The following is a 16,921-nucleotide window of genomic DNA, read 5'->3' as shown; positions in this document are numbered from 1 at the left end:
GAGAGAAACCCAAAATCAAACAAGCATAAAATCAAACTGAAAGCAACTTAATATGATCAAATCCCTTTCAAATTTTGGTGGTTGAGCTACTAGATTTTTCAAAGGAGAAACCTATAGAAAATTGTTTACCTACCATTTTAGCCATGTCATCAAAAACCCTACTCCTTTTAATCGCTCTTTCTGTTATTGACCCCTTGAAATCCCATTCACCAAATGCCTAGAAGACCTCGACCCTCTTTTCCAAGTTTCCAATACAGATTTCTTATTGGCCATTGACGACCCTCACAACAGAAACTCTTCCAAATCCTGATTAACCTGACTTCAATGTCAGTGTAATTCCCTTTCTCAAATTTTCATTTACAGAAGACCCAATATCAATTCACCACAATGAGTTCCATATCAATCAGGGTGAGACATTACTTAAAAAGTCTAATAAACTTAACAATTCACAGGAAGTCAGCAAGACCAAATTACTCTGAATTATATGATTGGAATCAAACTTCCTAATACATAGAACTCTTATGGAACAACAGTAGGAGTTACAATCCTCTAAATCCTAAAGCTTGAAGCAGCAGTACATAACTTTTTATACAGACATCAAAACATCCTGGTCTATGCGACTTTCAAAATTAAAATAGAAATTTTCCCAACAATGAAGAAATGATCAGTCTTTTAACTGATCGGGAATTCCCCGCTAGCATGTACCTCCTTCACTCTTTTGTCATACTCATCTTCTTCGTCCTCTTCCAAATCTCCATCTTCTACCTTGTCATCTTCATCTTCCACACCACCCCAGCCAAAGCCACCAACGGACCTAGAGACTGGAGGAGGTGTTCTTGCTTCTCCCACAATTTTCATTATTTCCTCTACGGTTTGCAGGGAATAGCTTGGATTGTTTGGGCTGTCTCTCTGATAATAGACTGCCTGTGCTGCCTCTGTCAGCTCCCTTGGCAAGTTCTTTATGAACCATGGATGATTTTTGATCTCCTTAATGGTTATCCTCTGCAAATTTACCAAACAAGCAGGTTTTCAATACCAACAATTGGTGAAGCAGTCAAATAAGCGAAAATGATATTCTGATGAATCCATTCATTGTTACTGATCTTTGTACAGCACATAAACGGTTGACCACAACTCTGTCCAAATGATTAAGCAGAAAGTTCAACTTAGTATTGGGCTTTAGCCAAGTCATCAGACAATGATGCCAATCACGCATAAGAAGGTGGAAATAGGTAAATATTATTAAGTTCAGTTGTTAAGAGACCAATTAGTCTGTAAGTCTATTCTGCACCTATAATAAGAGTCTCCCTAGCCCCCCCCCCCCCCACCCCACCCCCCCCAAAAAAAAAATCTGCCAGAATTCTATAATTAGAAAAATCATCTGAACTGAAAAATAAATCAAACAAGGTAATTATAGGTTTTCATCTGAAGAGGAATGAGATGACCATCAAAGAATGAATTTTCTCACCATTGTAAATATATATTCTATAAGACAACTATATGCTGCCACAATTGCAAGCACTAAGAAAGGGACACCTGAAAAGCAACCATGCAATCATAACCTAAGATATATATCTCAAATAAGGGATTGCAGCCTATACACCTGCCGAAGAAGATGAGGACACACTGAAAGAAATATCTTGTAACAACCTGAGAGGCTTCACTCACTTTCACTAACCCATAACACTTCCATCATGCAAAGACAAGGATGAAAATTTTACCAAAAATGCTGTTGGATTTTGTTTTAAAAATATATAATATAATATAATATACTATTTAGATAAGTTTCAAAATCATTAAAACTCTATCTCCCTAGTTTTGTTTTAGGACTCTTGTTTCTATAGGACTCTTCTGGATGTATATTAGGTAATTTAATTTACCCTATATGTTTAGTCCCACATCGGATGGAGCTAATGATTATATGATTATATAATCATATATAGCTCCTAAGTGGGGTGTATGCTGGTAGAGAGCTATGCGTGGATCACGCGCATGCAACGAGCTGGACCAAGTCGGGCGTGGTTGCGGTAGTGGTCCATAGACCCTAGTCTAACCAAGCCATGGGGCACTGTAATATTATATAAATAATATTAAGTTGTCTATGATGGGACTTGGGACTTGGACTTGGGGTCGTGGGTCATGGATCTAGAAAACCCGATTTTGGGTTTTGCAGTAGGGAGGTGACTGATCATACAGTCACAACCCTCTGCAAGTGACCTTACGTACATGTGCAGCCCTCTGAAGGTGTCCATACGAGTCAGTAAATAGATGTTTAGCTCTGAACAAGATTCTATTCCGTTTTTGGTGAAAAACAGAATTTCGAAAATCTAGTGTTAGAAAATTCCTTCTTTTGTTTTCTTCATTCGGTGCTGTGTATTACCTTCGGATCTCCTTTGCAAGTAGACTCCGTGTATCTTGGAGGTAAGAACGTCAAGGTCAAACCCAGCAGCATAAACGTCAAGGTCAAACCCAGCAGCATAAAGGGGGCGTTCAAATACCTTAAGGAAAAGTACAGTTCGTACACCTCAACTCACTCTGTGAAAGTTCGTGCTGTTTTTTCCTTTCGCTCATTCTACTCCATTCGGGTAAGTGATTCTGACATAAAGAATATTTTATATATTTGTTTCTTCTTGATTCTGTAATTGGTCTATTGGTTCTAACAAATGCCTCTTCCTAAAAAGTTCTGCAAGAAAGAGATCATAATAGCATGGAAGATTTCCTCATGCAATGTAGATGAGACCTGATTTCCAGCATAGAATGAAACAAGAAAATTAGGAAGGCCATGCTACCTCAAAACTTCCAGTGAATATAACAAGGATCCCTACCACCCAGATTAAATTCATTCTAAGGATGGATATGATCTTGCCCACTGTTCATGTCTTCACTTTTATGACTAATAGTATGTGAGAAATAAGTAATCAATAATTTACTAGTAGAAAACTGCTTTGACGGCCTTAGTCTCTAAAATTAATGGCATGTGAGAAACAAGTGGTTAATAGTTTACTAGGAGAAGACAATTTCTACGGTCTCAGGGTTCAATGCACCCTCCTATTTTATGGGATAATCATTTATCAAACCACTAAACCCTTGGTCAAGATTCAGGAATCAAGCCGATTCATCAGATGTGCCATAGGCCTCTATGATTCATGAGGAAAGGATTTGTTTCTGGAAATATTTTATAATTTTTCTCCAGTTAATATCTGGGGTCAGTATATCCTTCAATTTCTTTTGTTTTTCTCTTCCAATCTTCTATTTATTAGCATTTTAAAGTGATGCTCTATTTCAATGTTCAATTCCTCTTGAATTGATTTGGCAATGCTTCAATGCAATTTCAAAAGCTGCCAGGTTGAGTTCATAAATGTCATTTTTTTTACCATACTATCTATGTGAATTGTGTAACTAGAACTTAAAGAGCTCATTAATTTTGAGTAGCTGTGTCCACCACTGTCCACAAAATTACAAAGCTCTAGATCATACAATGGTCATACATAAATCAGGTTCAACCACTTCTTGCCATCATGAGGCACAAGATCAATTAAATCTCTGGAGATAGCCTTGAAAGAACATCACGAAGAAATAGTTTATGTGATTTCTAGGATGCCTAGCTCTCCAAATTATGCTATCAAATTCCTTGGATAGCAAAACTAAGGGATGTTTATTGGCCAGGCTGCTCTAACAGCTGAACCCTTCGAAGCCACAAGGCACTAGCCCATGGTCTCATTCGCTACCTCTTGACATTTCCAACAAAACTCATGTATAGGAGAGTAAACATAAATTCCTCATTTTGGATCATGACTAGCACAGTTTAGTATCTTCCAAGAATTTCAAAGCACTACTTTCATTTGTGATATATTCTCTGTTCTTTAACCTTAAACTGATCTATTTCCCTGACATTTTGTAGTGTCTCCCTCATTAGAAATTAAACAAAGACTCAAGCATCAAGTCTTTGTATATCATCATGAGAGAAAAAGCATGGATTTTGGTGTTTAGAGGATAATCATTATCATCTTCGTCAGCAATAAAGTACAAAACTAGAATGCAGGGTCGAGGAGAGAGAAAGGGACATTTCTTGCAGCCATTGCTGTTCCAGTAGGTACTGAAAAAATAATAATAAACAGACAGAAGAAGAAGAAACAGATATTTAAGACTTGGAACCCTTATGTCCTGCTCAAAATTGTGCTTGCCAATTTAATGGCATCGATCTTTCCTAAAAATGGTGAAACTATGTATACCTCTTGGTAAAGAGGGGCCTACAAAGCAGTGGTCATGCCAGCAAGACTCTCTCAAGCAAAATAACTCCTCTTTTCCCCACACTGTCATATCCTTTAACGAACAATTGTTATGTCAACATCTTGTCCGCAATTAAAATTATGGCCATCAAATAATCATTTTTGTATGGCCAGAAAAACAACAATTTCTTTAAAGTCGGCCCATGTACACCCCCATAGTTCAGCACAAATTCAACCCAACAATGTGAATGTTGTCTGCTAACTTCAGCTAAAGACCAACAGACTAGACGATTAGACTTTATTGAATCATTGGGATCCTTGACCAACTCTTCTTAAAATCTTACCCACAAAATTGACGATATAGCACCCCATCCTAAATCCAAGTACCTACTAATGAAAAATTTTTACTAATTCAATGACATTCACCAGTTAATACTGGTTGAATATAATTAATTAACCTGAAACACTTTGATAGTTTTAACAGTACACATACCTTGGACGAGTTTGCAACAAATATGCGAGAAAGAATGTGTTTGCAATCTTGAGATACATGAACATAGTCCGGGATTTTGTATTGAACATTCACTATTCGCTGCAGAAATACATATATATGGTAAGGAAACATAAAAGATGAAGAGAATTGGTAAGCAGGGATGACTAAAGCAATCAAAGAGGAGAGACACTAACTTGGATGGTTTTCCTGAAGTTCTTGGGGTCTGTTTGGTCTTCAAAAGGATAAGCCCCAACTAACATAACATAGAGAGTAACCCCACATGACCAAACGTCTGCCATCTAAAAGGACAGTAAAATCATGCAATAAAATCTCATCAGATGGGCAGAATTGAAAATCTCTTATACACAAACACGCTATGGAGTAAACTAATACATCGATTCTGCCTCCATTTGGGCCTTTTTGGTAACGGTAGTTTATTCATCCCCCAAAAAAAAAAAAAAAAAGGGTACATCAATTTTTGGCTTTGGTAAATGATGGCTTCAAGATATGTATGCAGTCAGATATTTTCACAAACACAAGGACATCAACCCTACAAAATAGAAGCAACCAGAGTGGTCTATAGAAAAGCTTGAAAAGAAAATGTTATCCACAATCTCCAAAGAAAATGCAGCTTAGATGGTTACCATCATCAAGTTAAAAAGTACTGGGCTTTAGAAAACAATTGATACTATTTACCTGATGGTTTACAGTAGTATTATATTTCTGTAATCTCTCTCATTTGGTGGGTATCATGCCATTAGTTCAGTTGTATAAAGTTTCTGTTATTCAACAAATAGTGTAGTTCCACCACAAAAAAAAAATTCTACAAGCATTCTTTCTTCTTCTTTTTTTGTTAATTAATTCTATAAGCATGCATTAGAAGCAAAACAGTACAGAAACGCATGAAAAGCTTTTAATATTGACATTAAATTTCATTTGATCAAACACAGACAGTTCAGAAACAATTGCCCTTCTGCTTGAACAGAAATTATTGGTGAACCATCCAAAATTCAGTTTCCTACTTTGAATAAAGGCACAATCAAATGCTCTCTTCTTGAAATAACAGATAAAATTCTAAAAATTGATCAAACTTGCTTTCTTTTTGTTTTTTTGGATATAATGGAGACTTTAACAATTAGGGGATGGGGATATTACATATGCAGCTAAAAATTTGCCAAACTTGCTTTCCTTTACTGGCAACAAACCAAAAATTTACATTATCTCTAAACAATCTTCAAAAGAAACTTCAATCCTAAATCATACCACCAAAAAGGCAGTTTCTTGCATTGAATAGACATCCACCCTTGGATCTTCTATGATCAAAAATATCCATAAAGTTATTATAAATAATTCAAAAGGCGAAAAACAGTAGGCCCAATTGTGTTCGGTGCGCAAGCATTTTAAATGATAAACACAAAACAAACGTGGCGGGTTGGGGCTCATCGGTAGTGCGTATCTTCTTTACCATGCATATCTTTAAAACCCATAAGATATTTTATCTATTTGTCCAGAAGCGGAAGCGAAATTACGAAATGTACCTTGCCATCGTACTCACGACGCGAAAGCACCTCAGGTGCAATATACGCCGGAGTTCCGACCGTCGACTTGGGTCTCGAATGTAGCAGAGACGACTGCAGCGTTGCAAAGAGATTTAGAAACGATTAAAAAGATCAAAATTTTGAGACTTAAAATATTGCTACCTTAGAGTAACCAAAATCACAGATTTTGAGGCGAGGAGCAGGGCTTCCATCCAACAGGGTGTTCTCGAGCTTCAAGTCTCGATGGCAGATTTGCTGCAGAGCAGAAAGAACAGATTTAATCGACTGAGAGAACAAATTGAAGGTTACTATGAATATTTGACGGGATAAAACGAGGCTTTTTCTTACCATTGAATGACAGTAATTGACGCCTGAGATAAGCTGCTGAAAGAAATATCTAGCCTGAAAACACCCAAAAAAAAAAAAAAGGTAAAACTTCAGAGAAAGGAGACGAAGAAAATGATTCGGAGGTACAGATACAGAGGAAGAGGACCTCATCTTCACTGAATCTTCCAGCATTGCAGATTCGTTCGAAAAGTTCTCCACCTGCGGCATATTCCATGACGATAGCGAGATGTGTAGGTGTCAAGACGACCTGAGAAATAAAAGAAAAAACCCTAAGCATAGGCATTGAAAATCAGCACTGAAAGGAGAAAAAAAACGAAAACTTGCCTCCTTAAATCTAATTATGTTCGGGTGACGAAGGGATCTGTGGTTTATGATCTCTCTAGCCACATTTTCGTCGATCTGTAACAACATAAACAACAAAGAATTGAAACAGAGCTCAAACCATAAGCAAAGAATTCGACCTTGAATCGGAACAAACCTTCTGTCCACGCTCGATATATTTCATGGCAACAAGCTCCTTGGTTTCCTTGTTCCTCATAAGCCTTGCCACACCAAAATTCCCAGACCCAATATCCCTCACAAGCTCGTACCTATCCATTTCTTTCCCCTTTCTCTTCCGATTATCAAACTTCAGTTATCGACCAACGAAGAACACCAATTCACAAACCTCTTTCAAGTTTCAGCTACACTTCATGTTCTCGAGCTCACTTACAGAGAAAAACTGAAGACGAAACCGAAATCGGAAGCCTGGCTTTTAAAGGAAGCACGTAAGACAACTATTAGAAAAAATTAAAAAAGAGAGACTTACAATCCAATCGAAAGTATGCATTCAACAGCTTTCCATCAAGCTTTTATTAATTTTTTATTTTTTTGGTTTCGATCTCCAAAATCGCCGCACCTTAAGGAGTGAGACAAAACGTGGATTTCTTACCTTCGAAACACTGATATCGTTTGAATCGAGAATCACTTCTGGAGAAAAGCTGGAATTTTCAAAAGAAAAAAAGTAAGAATTTGCAGAGACAGAGGAAATATTAAGAACACAATTGGCAAGTAAAAGGATTCTCTCCCTGCACCTTAGAGAGAGAAAGAAGGGAGTGAGATCATGCAGAGAGGCTTGCTCGGGTGGTACAAGGAGTATTATAATATGTTAAGATGAATGTATAGGGATATGTGCGTCACGTGTCAGGCACATGCATCGGGTATTGGGGCATTAACTATGGATGTTGCAGCGTTGACTGCAGAGACAGATTAAATTTATGCGGGAATCTACAATTTCGAGCCATTGGATTGGAATCCTACATTCCACATGGTTGATAGAGTTGACTGTAAGTCATCTTTGAATTATAAACCTTTAAATTGGAATTTTCCTTTTCATAGATTTTTTTGGGTTTTTTATTTTGATTTGTTTAGTACCATGATCTCCAATGGATTAAGATATTCCATTAATGGATTTTTGGACACTTTGCAAACTATTTTCTAATTTTAGATTTCAACTCTTTTATATTTCTTCATAAAGAAGTTCAAGAAATTAGTATTTCTGAACTTATATTAAAATTTTTTTTTTTTTCAAGATTTATCCGGACCAGTTTGTCGTGCACCTCGATTACATTCCCAGAGGAAGTGAAGGCTTAACTGATAAATGACAATTAGTAACTGAATAAACAATCTAACAGTTCCAAGAGTGCTAATATATTGTAATAATTAATTATTATTTTGGGTAGAATAAGATTAATTAGTTGATTATGGATTATTTTGAAATGTTAACGTAAATTAAGTTGATTATTCGATCATGTGCAGTGATAGTGTCAGAGACGCCCATGTGATTCAGGTATGAACGCACAAAGTCACAAACTGAGCTTTCAAATATGGTTCCCCACTTCCACGTTTTGATGGAGGGTTCGATCGCTGACTACTATTTTCTGACACTAAGATTGTCCCATTGGGTGTGCGTGGGCCCCATATAAACGGTGAGAAAGACAATTAATTATGCTGTTGTGTCTTTTTCTTTTTTTTTTTCGTTTTTGAAATTGAATGTCATTCTTGGTTTAATTTAATTTAAAACCTTATAAATTAAATTTAAATTAAACCTAAATCATACTGAACTTTTTTTTTTTTTTTAAGTCATTTATTGAAGAGAAATCGAGAATATAGGGAAAGACTTACTAAGCCATGGAGTGAAAAACGAGCAAACCGTGGGCACCTCAATCGACTGGGTATGCTTGGCTAGGTCATACACAAGTGAGTTACAAGACCTAGAAACAAAAGGAAATTTACAATTTTCTAAAACATAAATCAACTATCTAGTCGTTACAGATGGGGAATGACACACCTCCAATCCTCTTGACCAACATAAAGTACTGTTGTTCAGAGTGCCAACCTCTCACCCACAACCACCGAGCCAAACTTGGATGGATATGAGACTGCAAGGAACACTTCTCGGGCTTTGACCTGATTGTTGTCCGTCGGTGGCTAGTTTAAGGGAAAGATAAACACATTGCTTTCATTGAAATGACCCCATTTCTAGAACCTGTCTACCGAAAACTGTACATATTGGGAAACAAAGACAGGGGCATTTTCTAAATCATACTGAACTTGAATCATACTAAGTTTGCATTTTCAAATTCTGATTTTTATTACCTACTGTTTACTGGACATTGGAAGAATGTGCTTCACAATAAAACAAGAAAAAAAAAATTAAATGAGAAGCTTACCTCCTATACCATTAAGGAACTCCTTGATAGTGCTTTTTTTTTTTGGTTAAATTGGTGCTCTGGTTTCTAAGTAACACCAAAAACTCTATGAGAAAAAACAACACCAAAAACATCTTTTCATGTTTTGAAATAAAAAACCAATTGCACAAAAAAAAGAAAAAGAAAAGAGGAATTTAAAAAGCAATCTTAAAGAGTTCGATAAAATTTGTTATTGGAAACATTTCTAGCATCACAGGTGTTTTCCCAAAAATACATTTTTTATGCATTTGTTCTTTTAAATTTTTACATCCCCCTCTCGACCTTGCACCGAACCTTGTGAATTCCCCCCCACCCCCACCCCACTTTGCAAATCATACAAAAAGGTCTCTTATGTTAATGATTAACATCAAATGTTTACCTCTCTCCCGTCTTTTAAGTTTTATGCAACTCTACAATGATTTATCTCATCTATGTGAGTATTTATACAGAATTTCCTACTCGACTGGGTCAGACCCGGTTAGGGCTCCACATTAAGTCGGGATAAGAGCTGACTGGCTTGATCGGGATAAGAGCTGACTGGCTTGATCAAGGCACAATATACGCTCGACTAATATGGCAACCATTCTCAATGAGGAAAGTCAACTCTGATACTGATCGAGCGGGATCGACAACAGGAAGGCGTGATCTCAGGAGAAACGACAGCCACCGTCGGATAAACTTACCAAATACATAAAAGGTAACATTAACGGTATAAAAAGAGAGACACACCCCTCCATAAAATACGGGGGGGGGGGGGGGGCAAATCCTTGTTTGAAAACATGATTCTATTCCCTAGTAAGCATTCCCACTTGAACCTAGACCAAGCCCGACAAGGAGATTGGATGGACACTTGCAAAGGAGAGGGTGAAGCTACTCATCGGCTTGGTTTTTTCTCCAATTCAGGGGCAGGTTTTGACTCAAGACTCTTAACTTCTTCCAGTACGGTATTTCTAGGGTTGAGAGAGAGTTTAGGGTTCTAATTCATTTTGGAATTAAACAAAAAAACAAAAATAAAACCCTCAAGATCCTAAACTTCCTCTAGGGATTGTGTGGGCGTGCTGGGCCTAGTTAGTGGCTACTCCTCAAGTTTTTATGTGTTTTGATGTACAATGTAGAGTATTGGACTTTTAAGAAGCATCATATAAATAAAGTTAGTATAGAAGAAATGAAGATTCTAAGATGGATGCGTGACAAAACTAGGAAAAATAATATAAAGAATGATCATATTAGAGTTGATCTAGGAATAATTCGGATAAATGACAAGCTATGAGAAAGTTGACCGAGGTGGCTAGGCCACATTCATTAGAGGCTCTAAGTGCCACTGTATGGATAAGTGATTTAATCCAGATTAAAAGACTAGAAGAACTATGGGCAAATTACCTAAGATAACCTTAAAAGAAAGGGATAATTACTATTAGCCCCTTGTATTTTGATTTTATTACTATTGTATTCCCTGTACTTTTCAAAATTACTAATCCAACCTTTAACTTGGTCTACAATTATTATTGCCCCCTACTGTTAAGTTCTTGTTAGTTTATGATGATGTGGCATTTTTATATTTTCTCAAAAATCCCAAAATACCCTTATACTTAACTCTCTTTACTTATTTACCCTTTTGTCAAGTTACAGTAGTACCCTTAATTAACTATGGAGAAAAAAATAACTATAATGCATTTTATTCAAAAAAAAACCACCAAATAAAGAAAGAATGATTGAATAAAACTCAAAATAGAAACCGAAGAGGAAGGAAAATTGAACTCAACTCAAATTGGAAACTGAACATCACCTAATATATTTTCAAAATAAATGAAGTTTAGTGAAGGTGGGAAGCCAAATTGGATTTGGATTTTGCTCATTTCTTTAATTCAAAATAAATAAAGTTTAGTGAAAGTGGGAAACCAAATTGGATTTGGATTTTGCTCATTTCTTTAATTCAAAATAAACGAAGCTTAGTGAAAGCGGGAAACTAAACCAGATTTAGATTTTGCTTATTTCTTTAATTCAAAAGAAATGAAATTTAGTGAAGGGGGGAAACCAAATCGGATTTGGATTTTGGCCATTTCATTAATTCAAAATAAATGAAGTTTAAGGTAAAATTAACATTTAATCTGGTTTTTATAAATGGGGTAGCATCGTCTTTTGATTTCTTAATTTTAATGAAGGGCAAATTAGACATTACATATTCAAACTTAACGACTACTTAACACTGTTATAAGGAAGGGGTGCAACAGTAATTTCGTAAAGAACAGGGTTTTATTAGTAATAAAATCAAACTACAGGGGGGCAACAGTAATTATCCCTAAAAGAAATCGTGAGAACATGACTTAGGCCTTGTACCTAGTTGGGACAAGTCTTGTTATTGTTGTTTGTTGTTGCTTCATCTTTGCCTATGGGTTTAGTGGACCTTTTTCTAGGATTTGAGAAGTTGGGGGTAGCTTTTTACATAAAATTAGACGAGGCTTTGCCCTTGTCTTTAAGACGATTCAAATTCTTAACTCCATACTATGAGGCATTGATTTTTTATTAATTGAAACAAAAATTAATATTTAAATGATTAGAAACTACAACAACAATAAGTCGGATACAAATAGAAGTCAATGCTCAGTTTGAATCTCCTTGGAGCTTTACTGAATCTCCAATGTATATTTAAATGGTTATTATAAAGCTATCTTTTGAAGATGTAGTAGGCTGGCTTAGATCGAGCTTCAGTCTTGTGCAGAGATCATGTGTTAGACGGTCCTGCAATCGTTATATTGTCGAAACGTGACTCGTTTCATTTCTTGATTTAAAACAATGAGTGACCACATTTTGACAATCCAATGATTGTAGAATTGAAGCAAAATCAAGGCTGGCTCACAAACCTTAACTCTGAATAATAATAATAATAATAATAATAATAATAATAATAATAATAATAATAATAAAAAATAGAAACCAATATCAACAGCAACCACGATACAAGAGTAGTCTATCTCAATATAAACCCCATAGCTAGAGTAACAAAGTAGATAATCATCCACTAGTTTCAAGAACAAATAGAAATTTATTGAGAAATTCAGCGACAAAGAGAAGGAGATGGAGATGGTGTCATTTCCAGTAAAAGCATGATCAACTTTTTAATGATAGAAGAAATGGAAAAAGATGTGACATGCAGGCTAGTTTAGCCTCTTAAAACGAGAATATTAGCTTTTGATTTTTTTTTTTTTTTTTTTGGTAACAATTAACAGCTTTCGCTTATCCTCTTGCTTTTTGCCGTTTTCAAAATGATATAATTGATGCGGGAAATGCAGGCTCCACGCGTCTTCAATAAATGGATACCGACCGGCAGGGTATGGATAGAATTATTGTTTTTTTTTTGGTAGAATGGATAGAATTAAAGTTAGTTTTACAATGAGCCAATGCACGGTATGCGACATGCGGCATGCGGCATGGGCATCACATTTCCTCAAATTTCTCTCTAATGATTTGACATAAGCGTGGCGGATTCTAACTCCTTTGCGGGTTTGACGCTCACTTCATCTCACTTCTTCTTTATCTAAATCCTCTCCATTAAGGTGGGTGAGGCAGGTGGGTTCCTCACCCATTCTTGCACTCAGCAGTGGGTCTGATGCAAATCTAATCAGTCAATTTTGCTTGGGTCATGCACATTAACGTCAGGTAGAATTTCGGACCGTCAGATCTGAAATGTCTTGAATTTGAATGGCCAAGATTGAAATTTTGATATAACAATCTGTGAATAAAAATTCTTTTGTCAATGGAAGGATAATGGAATGGTTAAGAATCTCACTTCAAAAGAGAGATTGTAGGTTCAATCCTTACCGGCAGTATATGTAATATTTCCATCCTCAATTTCCCTATGTATAGAACGCAAAAAATGCTTTGCTTAACCGACATGAGTATTCAATATGTACGATTAAAGTAAAGTCCCTATACTCGCCTTTTAAGGACAGATTTGGATAGATCTATGTGTGAGGAAGATTCAGATCTTTCTACCCAAACTCATATAAGGCGTAAAACAGTGTCCCCAAAAGTGTACCTAAGAACCAAGCCAAAATTCAAGATGGAATTCAAATAACAAGAGTCTGGATCATCTCTCCATCGAGAGAGTACTAATGTGTTTTTACCACACATACTGTGTGGACTCCACTGAATTCCACATTTGAATTATTATTAAGAATTGAAGAATTAATTTCTAATTGAAATTTAACCATCTTCTTCATTTAAAATAAGATTTTAATAGTAATACTTGGATAATTATTGATAATAATATTTACACCGGTTATGTTTACTTTGAAAAAATTTCCAACTTGGAGGGTGGAAAAAAATAAAAATAAAAATAAATAAAATAAATAAAATAAATAAAATAATAAAATAAAATAAAATAAAATAAAAGCCCTCAGGCCCCTAGGTAGGTCAGCCTGTTGGCCTATGTATCCTTGTTAGGCTTAGTGTGGGAGGATGAAGGCACCGATAAATAGATTAGGTGGAGAGAATCTTTATTTGTGTGAGCGTGGAAAAGTAGAAAACTAGGTAGTTAGGTGGAGAAGATCTGCACTAATCTTACTCCCTTCCAAATAGGAGAAAAAAGACAAGTCAATTTTTCTAACAAGTGAGCATGAGCCTAATTAGGAATACTTTTTTGGCTGATATTTAAGTAGATTCCACCCATAATGGTATGAATTATCAACAACTTCAGGAGAGTGATTTGCTGATATATATCACTATTGAAGAGACTTACCAAACAAACTGCTGAAGAGAGATACAATACAATCACCTTTTTACCATTCATTAATTAATTTGAATAAGGGTTGTTAACAGTTTGGTGCATGTTAGATTTGTGGGCTAAAAAAGAAAAAAAACAACACAAAAGCAACAAAACCAGCGCCGAAAAACGCAACAAAAACACGAGACGGCCACAAACACAAGAAAAAAGAAAAAAAACCACGAACCGAACCAACAACCACAGAAGAAACGAGAGAAGGGGGCACCGGAGGGGAGACCGACCGGAGAGAGCGGCCACGACCATTACCGCAACACACCGGAATGCCAAAACCAGAAAAACCCTTCCCGCTCGGCCCACCGGTTCGTTTCCCCCCCCGTAGCGGCTACTCCTCCTCGTTTCAGGTGGGCAAATATAGGAGGCGGCAAGAATTCAAAGAAAATATGCTCACTAAAACTGGGTCCCATATGGTTTTAATGGGCCATGGGCCGGACCCAACAGGATTTGGGTTGGGCTTTATGATTTTAGGTTGAAAGCATCAAAACTCAAGCACAGATCAGTAACAAAATTTGTTTCGGGTTGATGCCATTTGGCTTTGGACCAGGTTGGTTCTGAGTTCATTATCAAACCCATCATCAAACCGTCTCAGCCTGGTTTAAAAAAATATTATATTTGAACCTTGGATTTTGTTTCTTTGGCTTAAGGCCCAAATAAACCAACTTCTTTAACCTCTTAAAATCGGGTTGGGTTTTAATGGATTGGCTCAGTTAGTCATTTGCTCCATTTAGTTCGATCTAACGAACTACTAATGGGTTGGATTGAACCAGCCTGAAGCGAAGGTTTTTCAATCCCTAACTTGTATTATGTCCAATTAGCCTCCGATTGGTATGATTCAAGGCTTAATGGGCCAGTTCGATTTGGTTTTACTGGCCTGGTCCAGAGTTCATACCCTTAAATTGGGGGATTTGTTTTATCACTGATGCATCCAGAATCGGTTAAGCCTCCAAATCTGCAAAGATAACCTGCAAAATAGGGTTACACGTTGCCCAACCGTGGGGGTCGGGAAGCCACTTCCGAAGGCTAAGTCAGTTGCTAAACTGATCACAAAGCTCTGGCAAGTTGCAGAGCGTAAATTTGAGTACGAGTATAAGGGAAACGATTCAGATACCTTTAGAGTGAATAGATCACTCATTTATATAGATTTTACCTTCAATTCTCGAACGTTGGAAGAGTTCTCAATCTCTACAGGTGACTGTCTGATCATCGGGTTTGGCCCCTCATATTTAGGGCTTGTGGGTAGTTACCAACCTTAGTACGATTCCCTCTCCGCCTCGACGGTAATTGCTTCCTATAACCCAGCTCCGTATCCCACAAGATTCGGGATGCCGTTCATGGCTTGTAACCGTAATGCGGTACCTCTTATTCGAATGTGAAGATTAGGTCAAGATGGGTCCCAATCATGATCCAACCGGGGTGTAGGGCCTGAACCCGGTCCGATGGGTACGGTATAATTTTACGTATGAATGACGTTATAACATTTGTGTTTAATTATTCCTAGATCTTGGAGCTGCTACTGGAATATAAACAATTAAAAGGACAATCATGAACAATGGGCTTTGTGGTTAGCCAGTGGGCCCTTGATGGAGGGTATCACAGACAACTTAAAAGTCAGAAATTTTGAAATGGGACATAACAGAAACACATAAATTAATCATTCTGTCATCAGGATTTTCGTCTTATAAAACTTAAATTTTAAGTTTCAATGGTTAAAGGAGAGGCAGAGAGAGAGAGAAAGAACCCCCACAGCCGCCGCACCCACGACGAGACGGGAGGCGGGGCCCCGCCCCCCGCCCCGCCGCACCCGCCCCCCGCCCCCGCCCCCGCCCCCACCCCGCCCCAGGCCCCGCCCCCGCCCCCGCGCCCGCCCCCGCCCCGCCCGCCGCCCGCCCCCGACCGACCGCCCCGGCCGCCCCCGCCGCGGACCGCCCCCGGCCCCGCCCGGAACGCAGGGCCCAGAGGGGGGGGAACCAACGGAGGGGGCGAGAGCGAGGGCACACGCGAACAACCCAACGGGACAAGAGGGAGCGACGCGACGGCGAGCGGAGGGGCACACCCCCGACCGGCACACGACGAGGAGGGGCCGGGCGGGGCCCAGGGGGGACCCCAAGGGGGGACCCCAGGGGGGCAAGGGAGGGCGACCATGGGCGACCCAACCCTCGGCCCCGCCAGAGGAGGGCAAGCGCCGGTCGTAACTGTGACCATGGTGTATTTTTTTATTATTTAAAAGAAGGGTAAAAAAAAAAAAAAAAAAATGGTTAATTTTCAGCCACATGAGAAAACCTAAAATTAGTATCACCGTTAGTTACCTAATTTATCATTTAGATTCCTATATGATAAAAATATATCATCGACTATCCTTGCTATTATTAGTAAATCACAGCTTCTACACCAAAAATAAATAAATAAATAAATACTTTAACTGATGTAAACAAGTTAAATATTTAAAAAAAAACAAGAATAACATTGAGTGGAAAACCAATACTTGTCTTTATTTTTCTGTCTCCCTGTTTAGGACTTTTTTTCCTTAATCTTAATTCCTCAAAAAATATTGTAAAACTAAAATAAAGCCAATTAATATTAGAGAATAACTCGGAGTTGGGATTGAAAATTTTTCATAATAGTTATCCTCAAAGATGATAAATTAATGGAATAATTATTGTTGCCCCCTTCGTTTTAACCGTATTAAAAAAATCATTATAGTTAGAATGTTTAATGTCTATCTTTGTCAATCTAAAATTAAAGTCAAATATAATACTAACCTCATTTAGAAAAAAAATCATATCAAATACCAAATTTAGAATTGT

At 37.5% G+C, this 16,921-nt stretch overlaps 1 protein-coding gene across 1 annotated transcript; it reads right to left on the bottom strand.

The window, feature by feature from the left end:
* Window positions 1–286: 286 nt before the first annotated feature.
* LOC149018250 (serine/threonine-protein kinase SRK2A-like) lies at window positions 287–7,672 on the bottom strand. Its single transcript, XM_089152562.1, has 10 exons — window positions 7,540–7,672; window positions 7,087–7,355; window positions 6,933–7,007; window positions 6,754–6,855; window positions 6,609–6,662; window positions 6,423–6,515; window positions 6,261–6,353; window positions 4,917–5,021; window positions 4,723–4,821; window positions 287–1,002 (listed from the first exon to the last, which is right to left on the bottom strand). Exons 2-10 carry the CDS (start codon window positions 7,204–7,206, stop codon window positions 673–675), a joined length of 1,071 nt encoding a protein of 356 aa, XP_089008688.1. The 5' UTR covers window positions 7,207–7,355; window positions 7,540–7,672; the 3' UTR covers window positions 287–672.
* Window positions 7,673–16,921: the final 9,249 nt, after the last annotated feature.

Source organism: Hakea prostrata, chromosome 4, assembly GCF_041222555.1.
Source record: "Hakea prostrata isolate BN-2017 chromosome 4, UWA_Hpros_2, whole genome shotgun sequence".
Taxonomy (NCBI): domain Eukaryota; kingdom Viridiplantae; phylum Streptophyta; class Magnoliopsida; order Proteales; family Proteaceae; genus Hakea; species Hakea prostrata.
The sequence above is the reverse complement of the archived record's forward strand: the minus strand, read 5'-3'. Positions and strand labels throughout refer to the sequence as shown.